Source organism: Oreochromis aureus, linkage group 14 (genome assembly GCF_013358895.1).
Source record: "Oreochromis aureus strain Israel breed Guangdong linkage group 14, ZZ_aureus, whole genome shotgun sequence".
Lineage (NCBI taxonomy): Eukaryota > Metazoa > Chordata > Actinopteri > Cichliformes > Cichlidae > Oreochromis > Oreochromis aureus.
The window spans coordinates 5,678,874-5,695,526 of record NC_052955.1 but is presented as its reverse complement, the minus strand read 5'-3'; the positions used below and the strand labels follow the sequence as shown (position 1 = coordinate 5,695,526).

Genomic DNA, 16,653 nt, shown 5'->3' with positions numbered 1-16,653 from the left:
GTGTGTGTGTGCGCGTATCTTGGCTGAATGGGTGTGTACTGAGATCCGCTGGTCTGGAGTAGATTCAGGTGAACATATTGGATGACGATGTGTGAGGCTGAGCCGAAGCCGCAGCAGAGTGGAGCACAAACAAGTGTCTCACGTGAATCAAAGCAGGTCATATCAGGTCAAAATAACAATGAGTTCTTTCAAAGTCAGGAGTAACACAAAGGAAATCTTAAAAATAGAGTTACAAAGAAAACGGCGTCACATCATCAACACGAAGATGACTGAATCTGAATCGCTTCACCTCGATGTTATTGGTGGTTGATATGTCTGCTGCTTATTTGGATTATATTGACTTATTAGGTAAAAATGTAATCCAGATTTAAAGATGTCATCTTATCAAACCGTGGTCATTTGGATATTTGTTAACAGTTGTTACACACTTAGTAAATATCCACAACAAAAACAAATCTTTTACAAAAGGCGTGAATCACACATGTTTTTTTCTCCACAGAACAACACTCGTCTCTCTTGCAGTGCACTTGCAGTCTTATTGTGCGCTGTCTGTCTCACCTCTCCAGGTGGAACAGCATCGTGGAGCTGGTCGAGCAGAAGAAAGATCAGCTGGACTCGATGTTACGTCTGCAGAACTACCTGCTGGAGTGTGCTGAGATCAAGTCCCAGATCCAGGACAAGAGAAAAGCCATTGACGCCACCCAGTATGTGGGCAGTGATTTGGGAGGGGTCCTCGCCCTGCAGAGACGCCTCTCTACTATGGAGGGAGCTCTGTCTGTTCTGGAGCCCAAACTACTGCACTTACAGGCAGGACATTTTTTTTTAAAAACACCTCAGCCATAGAATTGAAATCTGTCCCTAAAAATAATATTTTACATTTAACTGGAGAGTCTAAATGGGCAAGTAGAAATGACTTTTTTGTATTTCAGGGATTTAATTTTATAATTTTTTTTGGAGCTAAGTGAGTTTAAGAAACCAAACAACAGGTATAAAAGTATATATATGATTTTAAGCACTCTGAGGTATCAGTAGGCTAGAAGCACCATATAATAGCGTTTCTCTTTGGTGATGCAGGAAGAGGCAGAGCATCTGGCCACTGCTCACCCGGTTCGGGCCATGGAGGTTCTTGTGCAGTTTGATGGCATCAGCGTGGAGTGGGAGGAGCTCAAACGGACCCTGCAGGGATGTGAGGACTCACTGATGGTGGCTAGCAGGCTGCAGAGCTTCATACAGGTACAAATAAGGAAGAAATGTTTAACTCTGAACACCTCCTGCTGCTGAAATCTACCAGAGAGCAAAAAGTGAGGTTTATTCCTCACTATGACCTTGACCTTTATTCAAAGTTGCTATAAATGTAAACAAGAAATCTTAAAGGACGAAACTAGACACCAGGAGCAATTCCAAGGAACACGAACAGTAGCAAGGAGCAAGCAGGAGGGTAGACGGTCAAAGACCAAGGCAGGGGTAAGACTTCATGTACATATATATTTCTTATTCTTTCAGCTGTTCCCTTTAGGGTTCGTCACAGCAAATGATCTGCCTCCATCTCATCCTATCTCTAGCATCCTCTTCTGTCACACCAATCCTCCCTTTTACTCCTGGCACCTCCATTATCAACATCCTACAGCGATATAATTCGATAGCGCCTGTCTTTCAGTTGCTGACTCTTTAATCAAATCTGAAATTATGTTTATGAACGATTAAACCCCAAACATGTTTATAAACTCTTAGATAAATAATTTCTACATAAAAACTGAGGGCGTTGTTGCAGGGCTCAATAAAGAAACCGACTTAAAAAGTTTCAAAGAGAATAGAAGTTAAATAGGGCCTCAAGCTAAATTATCAGCCAACCTGTCATTATTAAGGAAAGACTGACTTCGTTTTCTGGTACTGTGAAGACTGAGAAAGTGGCGTGCTATAAAAATAATTAATTTGTATCAGCTACCTAATGGCAGTGGATTAACAAAATCTGAAAGCACGCTGTCCTTAATTCCACAAGAGTGAAAAAGTACATACAGTGTGCTGATGTCGTGTAGAGGTCATAAAGAAAGTTTTTCTGTCTACACAAACTTCCACAGTATGAACTAATGTATAATTAATGAAATGTGATTCATGCTCCTTACCCTGTCTTGTCAGGACCTGGACTCATTCCTCACCTGGTTGGTCCAGACGCAGACCGCCGCTGCCTCAGACCAGCTGCCCAACAATCTGGAGGAGGCAGAGAAGCTCATCAACGAGCACGCTGCTCTCAAGGAAGAGATTGGACGGTAGGTGAATGTTTTCTACAATATATTATGTGATGTTATTTCAGGCTGTGTAGAGACTAACTGGGCAGCTCTCTGTTCACGCAGGTACGAAGAGGACTACGAGCGCCTGCAAGCCATGAACGAGCTCCTGGAGTCCGAGGAGGCTCCTCTCCCACAGGCCGCCCTGCAGCAGTGGCTCCAGAAACTCGATGTCGGCTGGAACAAGCTGCTGGAGATGTGGGAAAGCAGGAGAGAAGTTCTGGTGCAAGCTCACATTTTTCATTTATTCCTGCGTGACGTCAAACAGGCTGAATCCTTCCTCAACAACCAGGTGTGTGTGGCAGCGTCACTTCATCTGTCAGTGGTGCAAAATGAAATTTTAGTGGGATTAGCCTGAAATTTGGGGATTTATTTATGGCACTGACATCCTGTGTAATAGTAAATCTCCACCATCTACCTTATGTACAGTAGACGGATGTTCTTGATGAAGTTTCTTTACACTCCAGTAACATCTTTAGAAAAGTTCCATTCACAGGTACTGCTTCTACACTGCATCTTTTAGGTGAGCCATTCAAGACTGCTGCTACAGAGGGAGCGACTCATATTCGCTGTGCTTTTATTTTCCTTGACATCATATCTTTTCTTCAGAAGGTGGCAGACCTGTCATGGTGTGCTGTGTGGCAGGCAGAATGCAGGACCCAAACACAGGACTCTGAGACTGAATGATAAAGGCAGCAGCTTTATTGCTGGAGAAAAACTTTAACATGAGATACAAGAAAGCTAAACTAGAAACACAAACATGAACATTATCATAAACACAGAGGAAAACCACAGCACAGTGAGAGCACAATGTAACAAAGAGCAAGGAAAACACAGGGCTTAAATGCACAGAGGGATAACAAGGGAAAGAGACACAGAAGGAGAGCAGAGCTGGGAGTAATCAGAGCTAACAAGACAAGGGACAGCAAAACCAGACACACTGCACACAGGACAGGGACTATCAAAAGAAAACAGGAAACGCACAACAGGCACAGAGGCACGGACTTGACACTGAATAGAGGGAACACGGAGCACAGAGACAGGAGTAACAAATTGCGACGTGACACACGACTGACTGGGGCGCAAGAAAATAAATATGAAGACAGAACTAAACCTGCACTAAACATGAGGGCCACAGGAACAAAACCTAGAAACTAAAAATCACAGAACAAAGAAGAACTAGAGAGACAGAAATACAAAACAGAAACCAAAACACTAGCAGTCATAAACCATGATGACATCAAAACTAAAAGTACAAAACTCAAAACACTGTGTCATCGACCCCGGACCGTGACAAGACCAGAGTGAGCTCTACACTGCACACAAAATCAGTAAAGTTAAAGAATAAGCAGCCCAGCTAATGCTGTCATTTGTTTATCCTTATTTTGAGCAGCAGAAATAAATTGTACTTACTCTGTGTTTATAACAGTGAACCAAAGTAAGGAGCAGGAATAGAAAGAGTTGGCTGAAATGGACATATGTTAATACACACTAAACTTGGAACTGAGGTCAGCATCTGATGAGAAAATAGTCTACTACTACTACTACTTCATCCTTAAGTCAGCCTAAATGATAATGAATTAACTCCATTATTATACTTTTTATTGCATCAGCAAAACAACTTGAAGTCCCTGTAAACAGATTTAATGATGCCTGGTGACTGCAGCAGAGCATCAGCTAGACTGGGCGTTGGCCTAAAGCTCGGCCAGCAGAAGAAAGAGGAGAGGGAGGGTGTGTGTGCACGTGTGCGTCAGCAGGTGTCTTCTTGCAGTGTGTCTGTGTTATGGGGTGTTGGAGCAGCAGCTATTAAGGAAGCGAGCAGCTTCTAGTAATTCTATATGTATTTTCTAGCTTCTTGATGAAGTGTAGGAGGAAGAGATGTTGGCAGTGTTCTGATGCTCATGTCTGTTTTTGTGTTACTGCCATTTGATGTTACGGTGGTAATTATAGGACTGTGCAAATTATACATGTTCTACTTTGCTAGATTTTCTTCACATAGAAAGTGCACATTTGTTTGCAAAAATCAATCTTTTTTTTTTCAGCGCATTAGCAAAATAAAAGTGACAACTCATTTTCAGCTTCATAGTTTTGTACTCGAACTCTGCTCGAGTAGCTTTGCATGGTTTATTGTCCTTGTTGAAACCCCTCAGTTCAACCTCTGTGTGAAACAAGCTCCTCCCCCTTTAAGACCACCTTCCTTCTTTTTTTTTCCTTTTAAGCCAGCTTGATTCTAATTGACTGCACTTCTTCAAACAGAAGATATGACCACCTCCCACCCAGATCAGTGTTTCTAAAGTGATGAGAAAAGAAGATTTAGAAATTGTCAAATGGCCAAATAATGGCAACACAACAGGAAGGAGGGGGCGAGGAACTTTAAACTGGGAAAACTATAATGTATTAATCAGTGCTGTGATTAAACACAACCATCACTCATATTGCTTTATAAATATTTTTTCAGAGCCTCACCTGCTCCAATAAAACAGGAAACACATACACACAAAGACACAGAAGTTTTTCCGGAATAACACTAAACAGGAGGAAGAACAGAACCAAAATGACACTGATGAAGACCAACAGTCAGTCCACGGGTGAAGTTTTTCCTATGAAGACCAACTGTCAGCATTTCTCTGTATTACATGTAGAAAGGTTTAGTTTTCCAATCTGAAATGTCACAGACAAAACTGACACTGACCGTGTGTGTACGTCTGCTCGCGTATGTGTGTGCGTCCGTGTGTGTGTTGGCCGGGACGTCTCTTTCGGTTTGCTAACAGATCTTTACCAGGGACCAGCTCTTCTAATTAGCCTGGAGGGGTTGATTTAGAGAGAGCAGCATTTCTTTTTCAATATGAATCAAAAATGTTCCAGGCCATTGATCTCTGTCTTCATCTCCCTGTTTAATTCCTCAGTTTGATTTATTTTCTCTGAATGTGAAGACTACTGTAGACACAGATGAAATGCAATTGTTGTGTTTCAATAAGCTCTTAAACTGTTGACAGAACAAACTAATGACTTTTAGGAATAGTCCTTCCTGCTTGTGGTACAGCCCATTTCAGAGGATGTTCATTTATAATTGTAGAGTTTAAATATGGGCTTGTTAAGTCATTAAAATAAGAATTTTATTATCAGTGAATGAGCCTATTCTTCTTCTATTCTGTTTGACTTTGGCAAAGAAACAAACCCATTTTCCTGCAGAGTCAATTTTAAAGGTTTCATTTTCTGACTATTATACCAGAACCTAAAGATGTTCAAATAACAGAAAACAAACAAACAAAAACAATATTTAAATAAAGAACATGAGGCAGAGAAAGGTGAAGTAAAATATGTGATTTTATTAGCCAATGCAAATAAACAAAACAGGGACATGATGATATATATAAGTGTATACAGAAAGATACATATGAGAAGAAGATGCAGGTGAAAACAAACACAGGTGAAACTAATGAGCCCTAAACCAAAGTAAACCAAGTAACTTCTAGGTTGACCCTGTGTTTTCTGTGTTACAAAAGATGGTCACTTGTTACTAGGATAAATTGAAATGGTGTCTTATGCTGCAAACCTAACATGTTGTGGAGCAGAGTATGTTTGAGAAAAGAGATGAACTTCTTATTTTATACCATTTGTAACCCATCAGATTATCCTGTGTCTGAATGACGGAAGGGCCTGTTAATGTACACAGTCGCCATCTTTGCTTCACGCCTTTGCTACCTGGGTTCAAATAGGTTACACGTTATTATTATAGTCATGTTGTCCACACCCCCAAAAAAGGAAATTGGGCGGTTGTTACATTTACAAAAGTCTAACTTGTAATTTGAACAAAATAATTTCCTGTTTCTATGGTGAACGTAATTAAATAATTAAATAGATCTGTAGATCGGTATGAAATTCAACAACTTGATGTGTTCTTGTTGAGATCACATGATACAATCTAGCAAGAGTGGTTAGTTGCCTGGACTCTGAAATCCACAAGATCACAGGAGATTTCAAACCACAGGAAAATCACTGGATAAAAGGCAGACAACACACACCACGTGTATGCTAAAAACATAAGGAAAATTCTGCATCAAGCCTTGTAATCATAGCTTTCCTACTTTTGTTGCCTCTAGATTGAAGGTCCTGGGTTTATAATCAACAGTCTGGCTAGTTTGCAGTGGGTACTATCTGGTCTATGTGTTAGCCCTATGATAGACTTGTGACCTGTCCAGGGTGTACTCCACCTCTCACCCTATCACATCTACAATAGGCCTGCCCAACCTTGATAAAGGTAATAGGATGGATGAAGTGGAAGTTGCTGTAAATCTATTAAAATTTTATGTTAACCAATCTAGACTTTGTTGAACATTATGTAATATGAAGATAACGTGTAGTATTTAAGTGACCGAGTAATTATTTCAACACTATTCAAGTTATTGAATAGTGTTGGAATAAAGTGAGAAAATTGTGAAGGATTAAAATATTCCAAAAGCTCAACTTACTTCATCTAAACATGTTTCAATCACGTTTTATCAACACAAAATGCACAGAGTTTATTAAATATGACTAACTTGTGTTGATTTAACTCAGTTGTTTGTGTTGCAGCCAAAGCAAAACATCTGTGTGTAACCACTGTCTACTAATGAATTAAGTAAATCCAACATGTTCTTTTTTTCAGTGCAGACACACATTCATATGGCACTTTAAACGCTGAACTACTGCGTGTTTCCTTTTGCACACACCCCAACTTCTGTGTTGCTCTCAGCCTATTTTTGTGTTAATTGCTTCATAATTCTACAAAGAGATGAAGTCTTAGTTTTATCTTCCTTTATAAAATCAGTTGACCAATCAGAGCTGTGATTGGTCATATATATATGTTACCATACCACTAACGCAGATATCCTTAAAAATAGCCTTCTGACAAACATCGATATTGTATGATCAGCTGACTATCTAAAAGGATGTACACTTGAATATTCAAATAACAACAATCCATCCATCAGTATTTGAAAATAACAATATTAACTCGTATCAATCAGATTTATTCTTCTATTTCACTTGGGCCAGAAAAAAAAGAAATCATGTGACTTCTCCTGTCTTTATCTTCCAGGAGTCTGCGCTGGCTCACGTGGAGCTGCCCACCACAGTGGAAACAGTGGAAGCGGCTATAAAGAAACACAAGGACTTCACCACCACCATGGAGCTGAACCTGCACAGGATCAAAGCTGTGATCGAGGCAGGAGAAAGTCTGATCAGCCAGAACAACATCTACTCTGAACGCATTAAGGAGCGCATCGACACCCTTGCCAACAGGTACCACGTGCTGTACATGCAAAACAATATAGAGAAAAGAAATGTAAGTGCTAATAGCCTGAAGTATGAAGTGTGATTTAAAACATTACATAAAGGTGTCTATTTAAAAAAATCAAAGCCCTGATCTGATTTAAATTTGACCAAATTTCCCATTGAGCAAAAACCTTCAACTCATTCAGTGTGATGCAGCTGGTAGGAAGCTGCTGATTTACTGGTCAGTCTACATTTCTACCATCATCTATGGCCATGAGTTATAGGTAGAGACTGAAAGAGTTGATGGATACAAGCAGTGGAGATGAGCCTTAGAGGTAGCTGGTGCCTCTCCACATCGAAGGGCATGTCCAGCTTGTAGGAGGCCCTGGCGCAGACCCCAGTGGCATTGGAACGCCTCAGTATCCCTCCAAAAAAGCTGGAGGAGGCAGCCGTGGAGAAGGAGATCTGGAAATCACTGCTTAGACTACTGACCTTGAGAAAACCTTTTGTGCATGGTGTGCAAGCACATGATGACGCGCTCGTTTTGACACGCTCAGCGGAACTGTGCAAGGTCAGTCTGACCCAGGGGAACAAATTCTGGTTGCAACATCTCATTAATGTGAAAAGAATATGAGCACAATCCTGATATCGCTCCTCACCTGAAGCATGACACGAGTTTGGTGCAGGACTTCTAGGAAGTGACCTAAAAATAGCAGCCAGGTTGAAAAATAGTACAGAAAGGTACAGGACAATGATCGTGAGCAAGAGAAGAGCCAAACTGAAATCAGGAAGGTGTTCTGATTTTTATGGGACTGTTCCTGCACATTTTTGATGACAGTTTGTAACTAGAAGCTCTGAAACAGAAACTGAATCAGTGATTCAGTTTCATTAATGAGGATTAATGTCAATCAAAAAAGCATAAAAACATTTAAATTCTCTCATTGGCAATTAACACTGTCTATGACCACATTTAGAATTAATGAAAGTTGGAGGATTTTTGTCTGTAGCTTTAGAGTATTAAACTATACCGGTTATTTATTTACATAGTGTATATATAACAGTAATATCGAATTATAAACAAGAAAACTCTTTAAGCAGTTGGTAAGTTGCAAAAGACCTCAGCTATTTAATTTCCTTCACATATATTCGATATTTGTCAAGAGGCTTCAGGTTCCTTGTAGTCAACACAGAGTCCCAGCTGCATGTTATAAAGCACAAAGATGCAAGCTGGCGTGCTAACATAATACAGCTGTAATACAAAGAATAATTGCAGCTAAAGGATTTAAATCAAAGCAAGAGCAAGACAAAAGACAGAAAGCAGAGTGTGGTGTGTTTGGTCCAGGACTGACACCCGTCCATGAAATCTCTGTGAAAGCTGAGACTGTGCAGCGTGTTGTGTGAGGGGGGTGGGGCTGGTTATTTGTGGCTATAGATTTCTATGACTATCCTCACAATAGAAATGAGAAGAAGCATATGCTGTTGTTGTTTTTCTACTGGAGACAGACAAATGAACAAAGCACAGTGCAATTTATGGACTTTATTTAGCTCACGTAATAATTAATTTTACTGCATTAGCTTTTGTTAGAAATAAAGTGATTATATTTTACTTTATCTACAGTTAACAGCAGTAAACATGGATCTCTTTTAACAACATTACTATGTCTCTCTGATACTGATCACACTTGTGAAATATTCTATAATCTACAGCAACCGTAGAGATTGTTGGGCACATACTCAGTTAACCACTCTTATAATGCATAACACTAAGCCTAAATCTGATGTAAATACCTAATGCTTCTAATGTACACACACATCTAAACAACTGAAATGAAATCAGAGTTATTTTGAGTGAAGTCTCCTTTTCTTTTGCTTTTTCAGGGGAAATCAGAACAGAGAGCTGGCCCAGCAGTGGCTGGAAAAACTGAATGACCAGTGGGAACTTCAGAGGTTTCTCCAGGACTGTCATGAGGTAAGAGGTTAAAAATTCAGTTCAATTTAATTCAGCTTCATTTGTATAGTGCCAAATCACAACAGTCGCCTCAAGGCGCTTAATATTGTAAGATAAGGCCCTACGTTATTAGAGAGGAAAACCCCAAAAATCACACCACCCTGTATGAGCGAGTACGTGGCCACAGTGGGGAAAAACTCCCTTTTAACAGGAAGAAACCTCCTGCCAACACGCTGCACAATCTCAGCTTTCTCAGAGGCTGGCTGTGAGATTAATAACTATGGCTCTCTAACAGAATTTGAATTCTTTGTGACTTACAGAGGGACTTTGGATAAAAATGAATTAAATATAGGAGAATTTCCTGAATATAAATATGAATATTTCTGCCATAAGATCATTTAATATATAGTTTAGTGTCTGTGTTTGTTTATCAGTTTCTTCCCTGTTCTTTAGATTCAAAAGTAGACATCTCCTCAAGCTACTGCAGAGATTTTGCTGGCTCAGAATGGGCCTTTGGGGGCTGACTATGCACATGGCCGTCATACAGTAAAGACAAGGAGTCTGTGCTGCTTATCAAAGAAAACAAAGTGTTCTCCTGCTATTTCACACCATTTCATAGGCAAAAATGTATTTTATGCTCTAGCAAATGAAGCCTCGGTTAGCAAAACTGGTTAAAAGAATTATTTAAATATTTTTGTTTTTTGGGGGAGGTGTTAGCTTCCTGAAAATGTCCTGTATGTGCAGCTTTATGCTGTGCAAAAACATGCTAACAGTGAGCGGAGATACAAATGGAGTCTGAGGATGCCCGCTTTAATCATACTGCTATTGTTGGAAAGTGTGTGTGTGTGTGTGTGTGTGTGTGTGTGTGTGTGTGTTTACGCTGCACATGGCTCCCCTCTGCTCGCCCCTGCAGTTTTTGCTCTCTCACCCAGCAGAGTCACCGGCTTCTTTCTGGGCCAAAACCATGTGTAGTTTCAGCAACTTTCTCTCTTTGTGTCTCCTGCATAATTCAGCAGCTCAGTCCCTCATCACTAATTCAAAAGAGAAAGAGTGTATCTCACTGTATACATGAGAGTGTGTGTGTGTGCATGTGTGTGTGTGTGTGTGTCAACGACTTGTTTATGTGTGTACATGAAATGTTGAATGCATATCTCTAGAAACACGGCATGCAAAAGGAGGCTGGGTGTGTGTCGGTGTGTGTGTGTGTGCACAGTGGATGAGTGACACTGCGTCAGTCTGTAGGAACCTGAGCTCTCTGCTGGCAGGGTGTGTTCTTCTGTTCGGGCCAGGCTGCATCCTCGTGCTTCCTGTTACTCACTGCTGCTCTCTATCCACTGGCTGACACATGTAGAACAAAATCAGATAGTTTTATCCAAAATTGCATCACATATACAGTTTGTACTGAACGCTTTGGTCTCGTGTCAGTCTGGTCTATGGGGTAGATGAAGGACACCCCTGTATTCAGCACTTTGATCATACTTGCACCGCATGATCTTTAGCGAGTGTTCCCGGATTTTGTTCTTTGTGCTTTTACCTATTTCACCATCTGTGAATTTCAGCACTTCCTTTCTATTTCTATTTTTTTAAAACTTTTCTCAACGTTGAGGTGAGAGACTAAACAGAGTACCTCTCTTTTGCTCCGACTTGTAAAGAAAACCACTAACGGATTTATGAGTGGTTGGTAAACACTTTATAGGATCACCCATAATAACAGGTGCTTACTAGCAACTCTCAGCCCCCAAAACCATGCACCACTTTATTTGTGGACAGAGCAGTTCAACATTAAATGACCATATAAGAATATATTTCTTTAAAGGATTGTTATACTTCATTTTTTTTAAATTTGTGCATAAGTTTGTGCATTTATTAAAAAATCCTGTAGAGTCTAGGAGGTTGTGGCTTATTAAGATTTTGGAAATTCCCTGGACAATCCATATGAAGGGGAGATGGAAAAGAGCAGGGCTACAGGACAGATGGTGTTAAAGGATGGTGATGGGGGGTGATTATTGGACAAGAGCAGCAAGAATAGCTCATGTCACCAAGAGGAAACAGAACATAAGAGAACAGCTCTTCCTTACTGACCTCCCATATTGAACTTCATTTGAAATAATGTTAGCAGCATATTGTGTCTTGTCACACGGCCCCTCAGTGAACTTGCACATGTGACACTGTATCAGGAAATGGTGACTACATGTTGTCAACGTGAGCCCCAAAAAAGCTGAAAAGAATGAAACAGATTTTTCTCCTTTTGCATCTTTAAAGTTTCCCATCAGCCTGTTTCTTCCACTTTTTCCATAGTCCAACAATGTCTTCAGGACAAAAGGGGGCCAAAGAACTATACTGAGTTACAGATCATGCGGTGGCTTTTCACCTGGATTCCCTTCCTGAACTGTTCTCAGTAAAGAGCAGGTGTATGCCCAGAGGCTGACAGGCTAAATATAGTGGGTATCTATAAAGATAGATGTAGCACATGCTAAGTTACTCTGTAAATGCCCTCAAGCCTGCCAGTGCTTTTGCTTTGTCAGATAGGCATTTAGATTGGGCGACTTTTTGCATGCTGAGGAGGAAACGTACTGAGTTTGATATTCCTGATATCTTGAGCCTTTTGTGGTCTCTTTCATAGAATATCTGCAGTAAACTAGCATTAGCTAAACTCATTGGGTCTTTTCATTTAATGACACTGTTGTCTTCTGCCATCACAGAACTGTCAACAAAGCAATGCATTTTGTAATTACATGTAGGAATCGGCACATTAGGATGTGCGACAGAGCAAAAAAAAGACATCACCAGCTGTAGCCAAGCCCAGAAAAGGAATCACACCTCTGAGTGTCAAAAGCCCTGTTTATGCTGACACGGTGACAGGGCAGAGTCAGATCTGCATTGGTGTCTAATGAGAAACACTATATTTTAAGAAATACATGGGATTACTAGCAGAAGCTGGGTTAACTTAGAAGGAAGAAGATCACGGCAGACAGAATCTTTGAGCTGCATTGGCCAGTCATAACGGAGAGCTTCTAGCATTAATCCCTCTTATAAACACTTCTATGGTCACATGGTTCCAACATCAGCTCCAGTAAATTTGTGGTGACACCTTATTGACATCACTATCAGTTCTTTGTTGATGAAAATTCATGGAACTGGTTCTAAATCTGTCCTCAGCATTGACACTGGCATCACATGAGAGACCGACTGCAAGATTGGGAAAGTTTTAAAGGGCCTCAGGTTTTGCTCATCCTGCTGATAACCTTTCATTTAGCATCTGCAGAAACAGTGATACCTCGTGCCCAGGGTGAAATCTGTGGTTCTTCACAGACACTACCACACATCAGCATGGCTACACCTGTGTTTTGTGAAAAGGTGTGACATATAGAAATGTAATTTTAGTGTTTATCCAAACATTCTCCTGAAGTCCACTGGCAAACATGTGTTTCTAAACAATGAAATAGGAAATGATTAAAATAATAATAATTTTTTATGTCTATTAGTGGAAAATTGGGAGACAGTGATGAAGCAGTGACGAAGCACCTGATAGCATGATGATGACTCTGAGTCTTCCTTTTTGACCTGCTGATAACCTCTTTAGCTCTGCAGAAACAGTGATACTTCCATTATCTGTGGTTCTCACCCACACCCCACCCATCCCTCTCTTTGCTTTTTACGTCAGATGTTCTCATTCATCCTTCCCCCAATGCACTTTAAAAACTCTCCTCCTCCTTGCTCATTCATTTCATTTACAGTCTCTAGAGGCATCAGCCTGTGACCCTCCATGACCGCTATAGTTGCAGTATGTGTGTGTGTGTGTGTGTGTGTGTGTGTGTGTGTGTGTGTGTGTGTGTGTGTGTGTGTGTGTGTGTGTGTGTGTGTCTGTCTGTGTGTGTGCACCCATGACCTTTGCAAGGAAGTGGCACACACACATCTGTCTGCAAATTCATGTATGTGTGCAAATATGTGAGGCCTGTTACCCGTCTGTTCTGTGTGATGATAGGTGAAGGAAGAGGTGACAGATTGAGGGAAAGTGCACTGAAATCCGGCCGTGGCCTGTTTAAGGAAAGGGGAGCAGCAGAGCCGTCAAAAATACAAATATATCATTCAGTCGTTCCCTACCTCTCTACCCATTATCAGCCCCCTTCTTTTTAGTGTCCCTTTGCTGTTTCTCTCTCGCTGTTCTCTGTGCTTTAGCACTGCAGCAGTGTCAGGCAAGCTGGAGACAGAGAGTGCAGCTGCCTGGGACTGCTGCAGAGAGGAAGAGAGGGATGATAGAGGAGGGTGATGTACATGGAGAGGGAGGGGAAGATGAAACAAAAGCAGCTGTAGAAGAGTCGTGAGCTCAGCTGTTAATGCACACTGATGAGCTTCAATCAGTTAAAGCAGGAAAAAGAATCTCTTCTTCTGCTTTGAGTCCCTCTCATTCATCCATCTTCGTGCACCAAGTCCACACCCCGCCCCTCCGCCTTCCCCAGCTCGGCATCATTAGCCGTGACCGGTGAGCCCGGAGGCTTTGCTCGCATCCCCCTGCCTCCCCCCAAAATTCCAATCCCAGGCTTTTGCTCCTCCCTCTCCTCTCCTTATACACTTCATCTCTCCTCCAACCAGCCAACCAGCCCATTGGTTCACTCGCTCACTCAGCTGCCCGCTCGCTGAAGGTGTGAGGAAAGGGGAGGGGCGCCCGCGTACTGGCTCGGCTGCCTGCCATTTTATTGTTTTGGGAAGGAGGGGTTCTTTTTCTTCTTCTCTCAGTCATCCTCACTCTTTCCCTCGTCACTGATCCGCCCCCGCCCCTCCTCTCACTCCTGGTTGAGTGCAAGAGAGAGACAGAGCGAGAGCGAAGAGAGGGTAGCGCAGCCTCAGTTTGAAGTCTCCAGTCTGTCTCTTCTCTCCAGGATTGTTGTTATTTACCCTCCTGCCTGGCGTTTTCCCTTCACCTTTGCATCTCTGCCCAGGGTATTTGGCTCTGCAGAAGGCACCCCTCTTCTCTTTCCGTCCTCTCTTTTCTTTTTTTCTTTCTGGCTCTGCGGTGAAGAGCATCTTTGCATGTGTGTGACAGCAGACGAGCGAGGATGCGGATACCAGCAGCTGCCTGCAGCTGCCACAACCCCGTGGGCTGTTCATCTTAAACACTGCCGGTAAACGGGTTATTCTATTTGCATATCTGGTTTAGGTGCAGGGTTGGCGGTGCAGGTGGAAATATGACACGCAGGAATGAGAATGTTGATGAGGCAGAGACGAGGGAGCCGATGCTGACCTGAATATTTTGGTGATGCTCTCAGCGCAGGCGTGAGGCTCTTTTTTTCACCGTTTGCCTCTCGCAGATGGTCCCCATGTGGAAAATGTACACATTTTACTCTTTGATGGAGAGCGGGGGGGTGCGTCTGTAGGGGGGTGATTTCTGCGTGGGTGTGTTGAAGCTGAGGATACTGTCTGTGAGGGGTTGTGCACATGTACATCCCTGCCGCCATGCTTGTTGGTACACGTGTGTCTGCTTACATGTGCTTGCTGTGCATCATTAAATTTTAATGTGTGTGTGTTTGACCTTGTTTAGTTACAGTACACTTTATTTATAATTCAGTTTTTCTGCATAACAAATTAATGGAATCATATATGCATGAATTAGAATAATATATGTACCTACTGATGAATGTTTTGGTCTGGTCACATCTTTTAAAGTGAGGAATCCCTCTGTGCAGCATCAGCTCCTCACAGTTATTTACTGTAACTGTCCAGTACTGACACCTCCCTCTGTATCTGTGTCTCTCACCCAGCTGGGGGATTGGGTGTGTGAGAAGATGCTAATGGCGAGGGACAGCAGTCGAGACGAGACCCAGAAGCTTCATAAGAAATGGCTGAAGCACCAGGCTTTTATGGCCGAGTTGGCCCAGAATAAGGAATGGTTGGACAAAATTGAAAAGGTAAGTGCAGCTGGCCGTCCCAGTGATGTAGCTCTCCTGCCTCGCAGGCACATTTCCTTTTACAGTGTCGATCTGCTTTTTTGGTTTTTTGCCCATTCGATTTTTTTTTTTAAAGTGCAACTCTGAAATTTACTGCAAATATTATGGTATAGAGTCTGACTTTGACCGATGTCAAGATAGACACAGAGTAAGTAAATGACAAAAGATATCGTTTTGGAGTATTTCATGTGAACTTTGACCTGCTGATGTAGTGATGTAAGAACACTTGATTTAACAACATCTCCTGGGCACTTTTGCTGTTTCTCCTGTGACTCTCCCACAATTTGTGTGACTTTAATATGAATAATGGCATAGATGCATCCATAGTTGTCGTAATACTATCCAAGTGTCATGTATGAAAGCCCATCTACCCATACATGCAAAAGTAGGCAACCAATAACCTTACTCAGGAAGTGTTTGAGCAGCTAATCTCTGTGCAGGTGGACAGAACGGTCAAATCTCTAGTCAGCATGACTTACCTACACAATAATGGAGACAGGAAGTTGCAAATTGTGAGAAAGTTGAAAAGATTGGAGCATTTTTCGTTCATCGATGTGTGCCGTCATCAGAGCTGAACAAACAGAACTGATGCTCTCAGTGCAACACCGGAAAAGCAGGTGTTTACAGAGTGTTGTGTTTCTAAAATTTCTTGAGGCATCAATGGTTTCCTGTTGTTTATACTACAGAATATGGCTTCTTTTGTGTGTGTTTTTATTTGGAAAAATAGTCAGGAATTAACTGTCATGAAGTGCTCCTGAAATTCCCTCTCCATCTTGATTTTGAAATGTAAACGATGGTTTCCAAATTCAGGCTTGTTGTACGTAGGTCGGATTAAGTCAAACACAGGAACAGACACAAAATGCACATTTGATAAAAATGGCATTTTTAGTAGAATTATATACCAACGTAACAAAAGAATGGTTCAGATTATGAGTAAATAATAGAAATGTGGTTGACATAATAAACTAATTCCCAGGAAATTGGTCTTGTTTTGTTTGCTGTCACATAGCTTGTTGCTCTGGAAAGTGAGAACTAGGCCTCCCCTCAATTTTACCAATGAGCCTCCGGTTTAAAAAGCTTTTAGGAACAAGAGATGAAGACTGCTGTACATATGGGAACAAAAGAAAAGATGCGTTTTACTGTTCACTGAAGCATTTTGGCTTTACGTGTGTGTGTGTGTGTGTGTGTGTGTGTGTGTGTGTGTGTGTGTGTGTGTGTG

The 16,653-nt window shown here is 41.6% G+C and overlaps 1 protein-coding gene across 1 annotated transcript in view; it reads left to right on the top strand.

Annotated features, from left to right (window-relative positions):
- The window catches only part of LOC116320337 (spectrin beta chain, non-erythrocytic 4), an 88,975-nt gene that overhangs the window by 33,064 nt on the left and 39,258 nt on the right, over nucleotides 1-16,653 (top strand). The window contains exons 19-25 of the mRNA XM_039598268.1: nucleotides 567-807; nucleotides 1,075-1,233; nucleotides 2,137-2,267; nucleotides 2,352-2,577; nucleotides 7,366-7,568; nucleotides 9,420-9,510; nucleotides 15,249-15,395. Coding sequence (XP_039454202.1) covers nucleotides 567-807; nucleotides 1,075-1,233; nucleotides 2,137-2,267; nucleotides 2,352-2,577; nucleotides 7,366-7,568; nucleotides 9,420-9,510; nucleotides 15,249-15,395 — 1,198 coding nt within the window. The remainder of the gene's footprint in view (nucleotides 1-566; nucleotides 808-1,074; nucleotides 1,234-2,136; nucleotides 2,268-2,351; nucleotides 2,578-7,365; nucleotides 7,569-9,419; nucleotides 9,511-15,248; nucleotides 15,396-16,653) is intronic.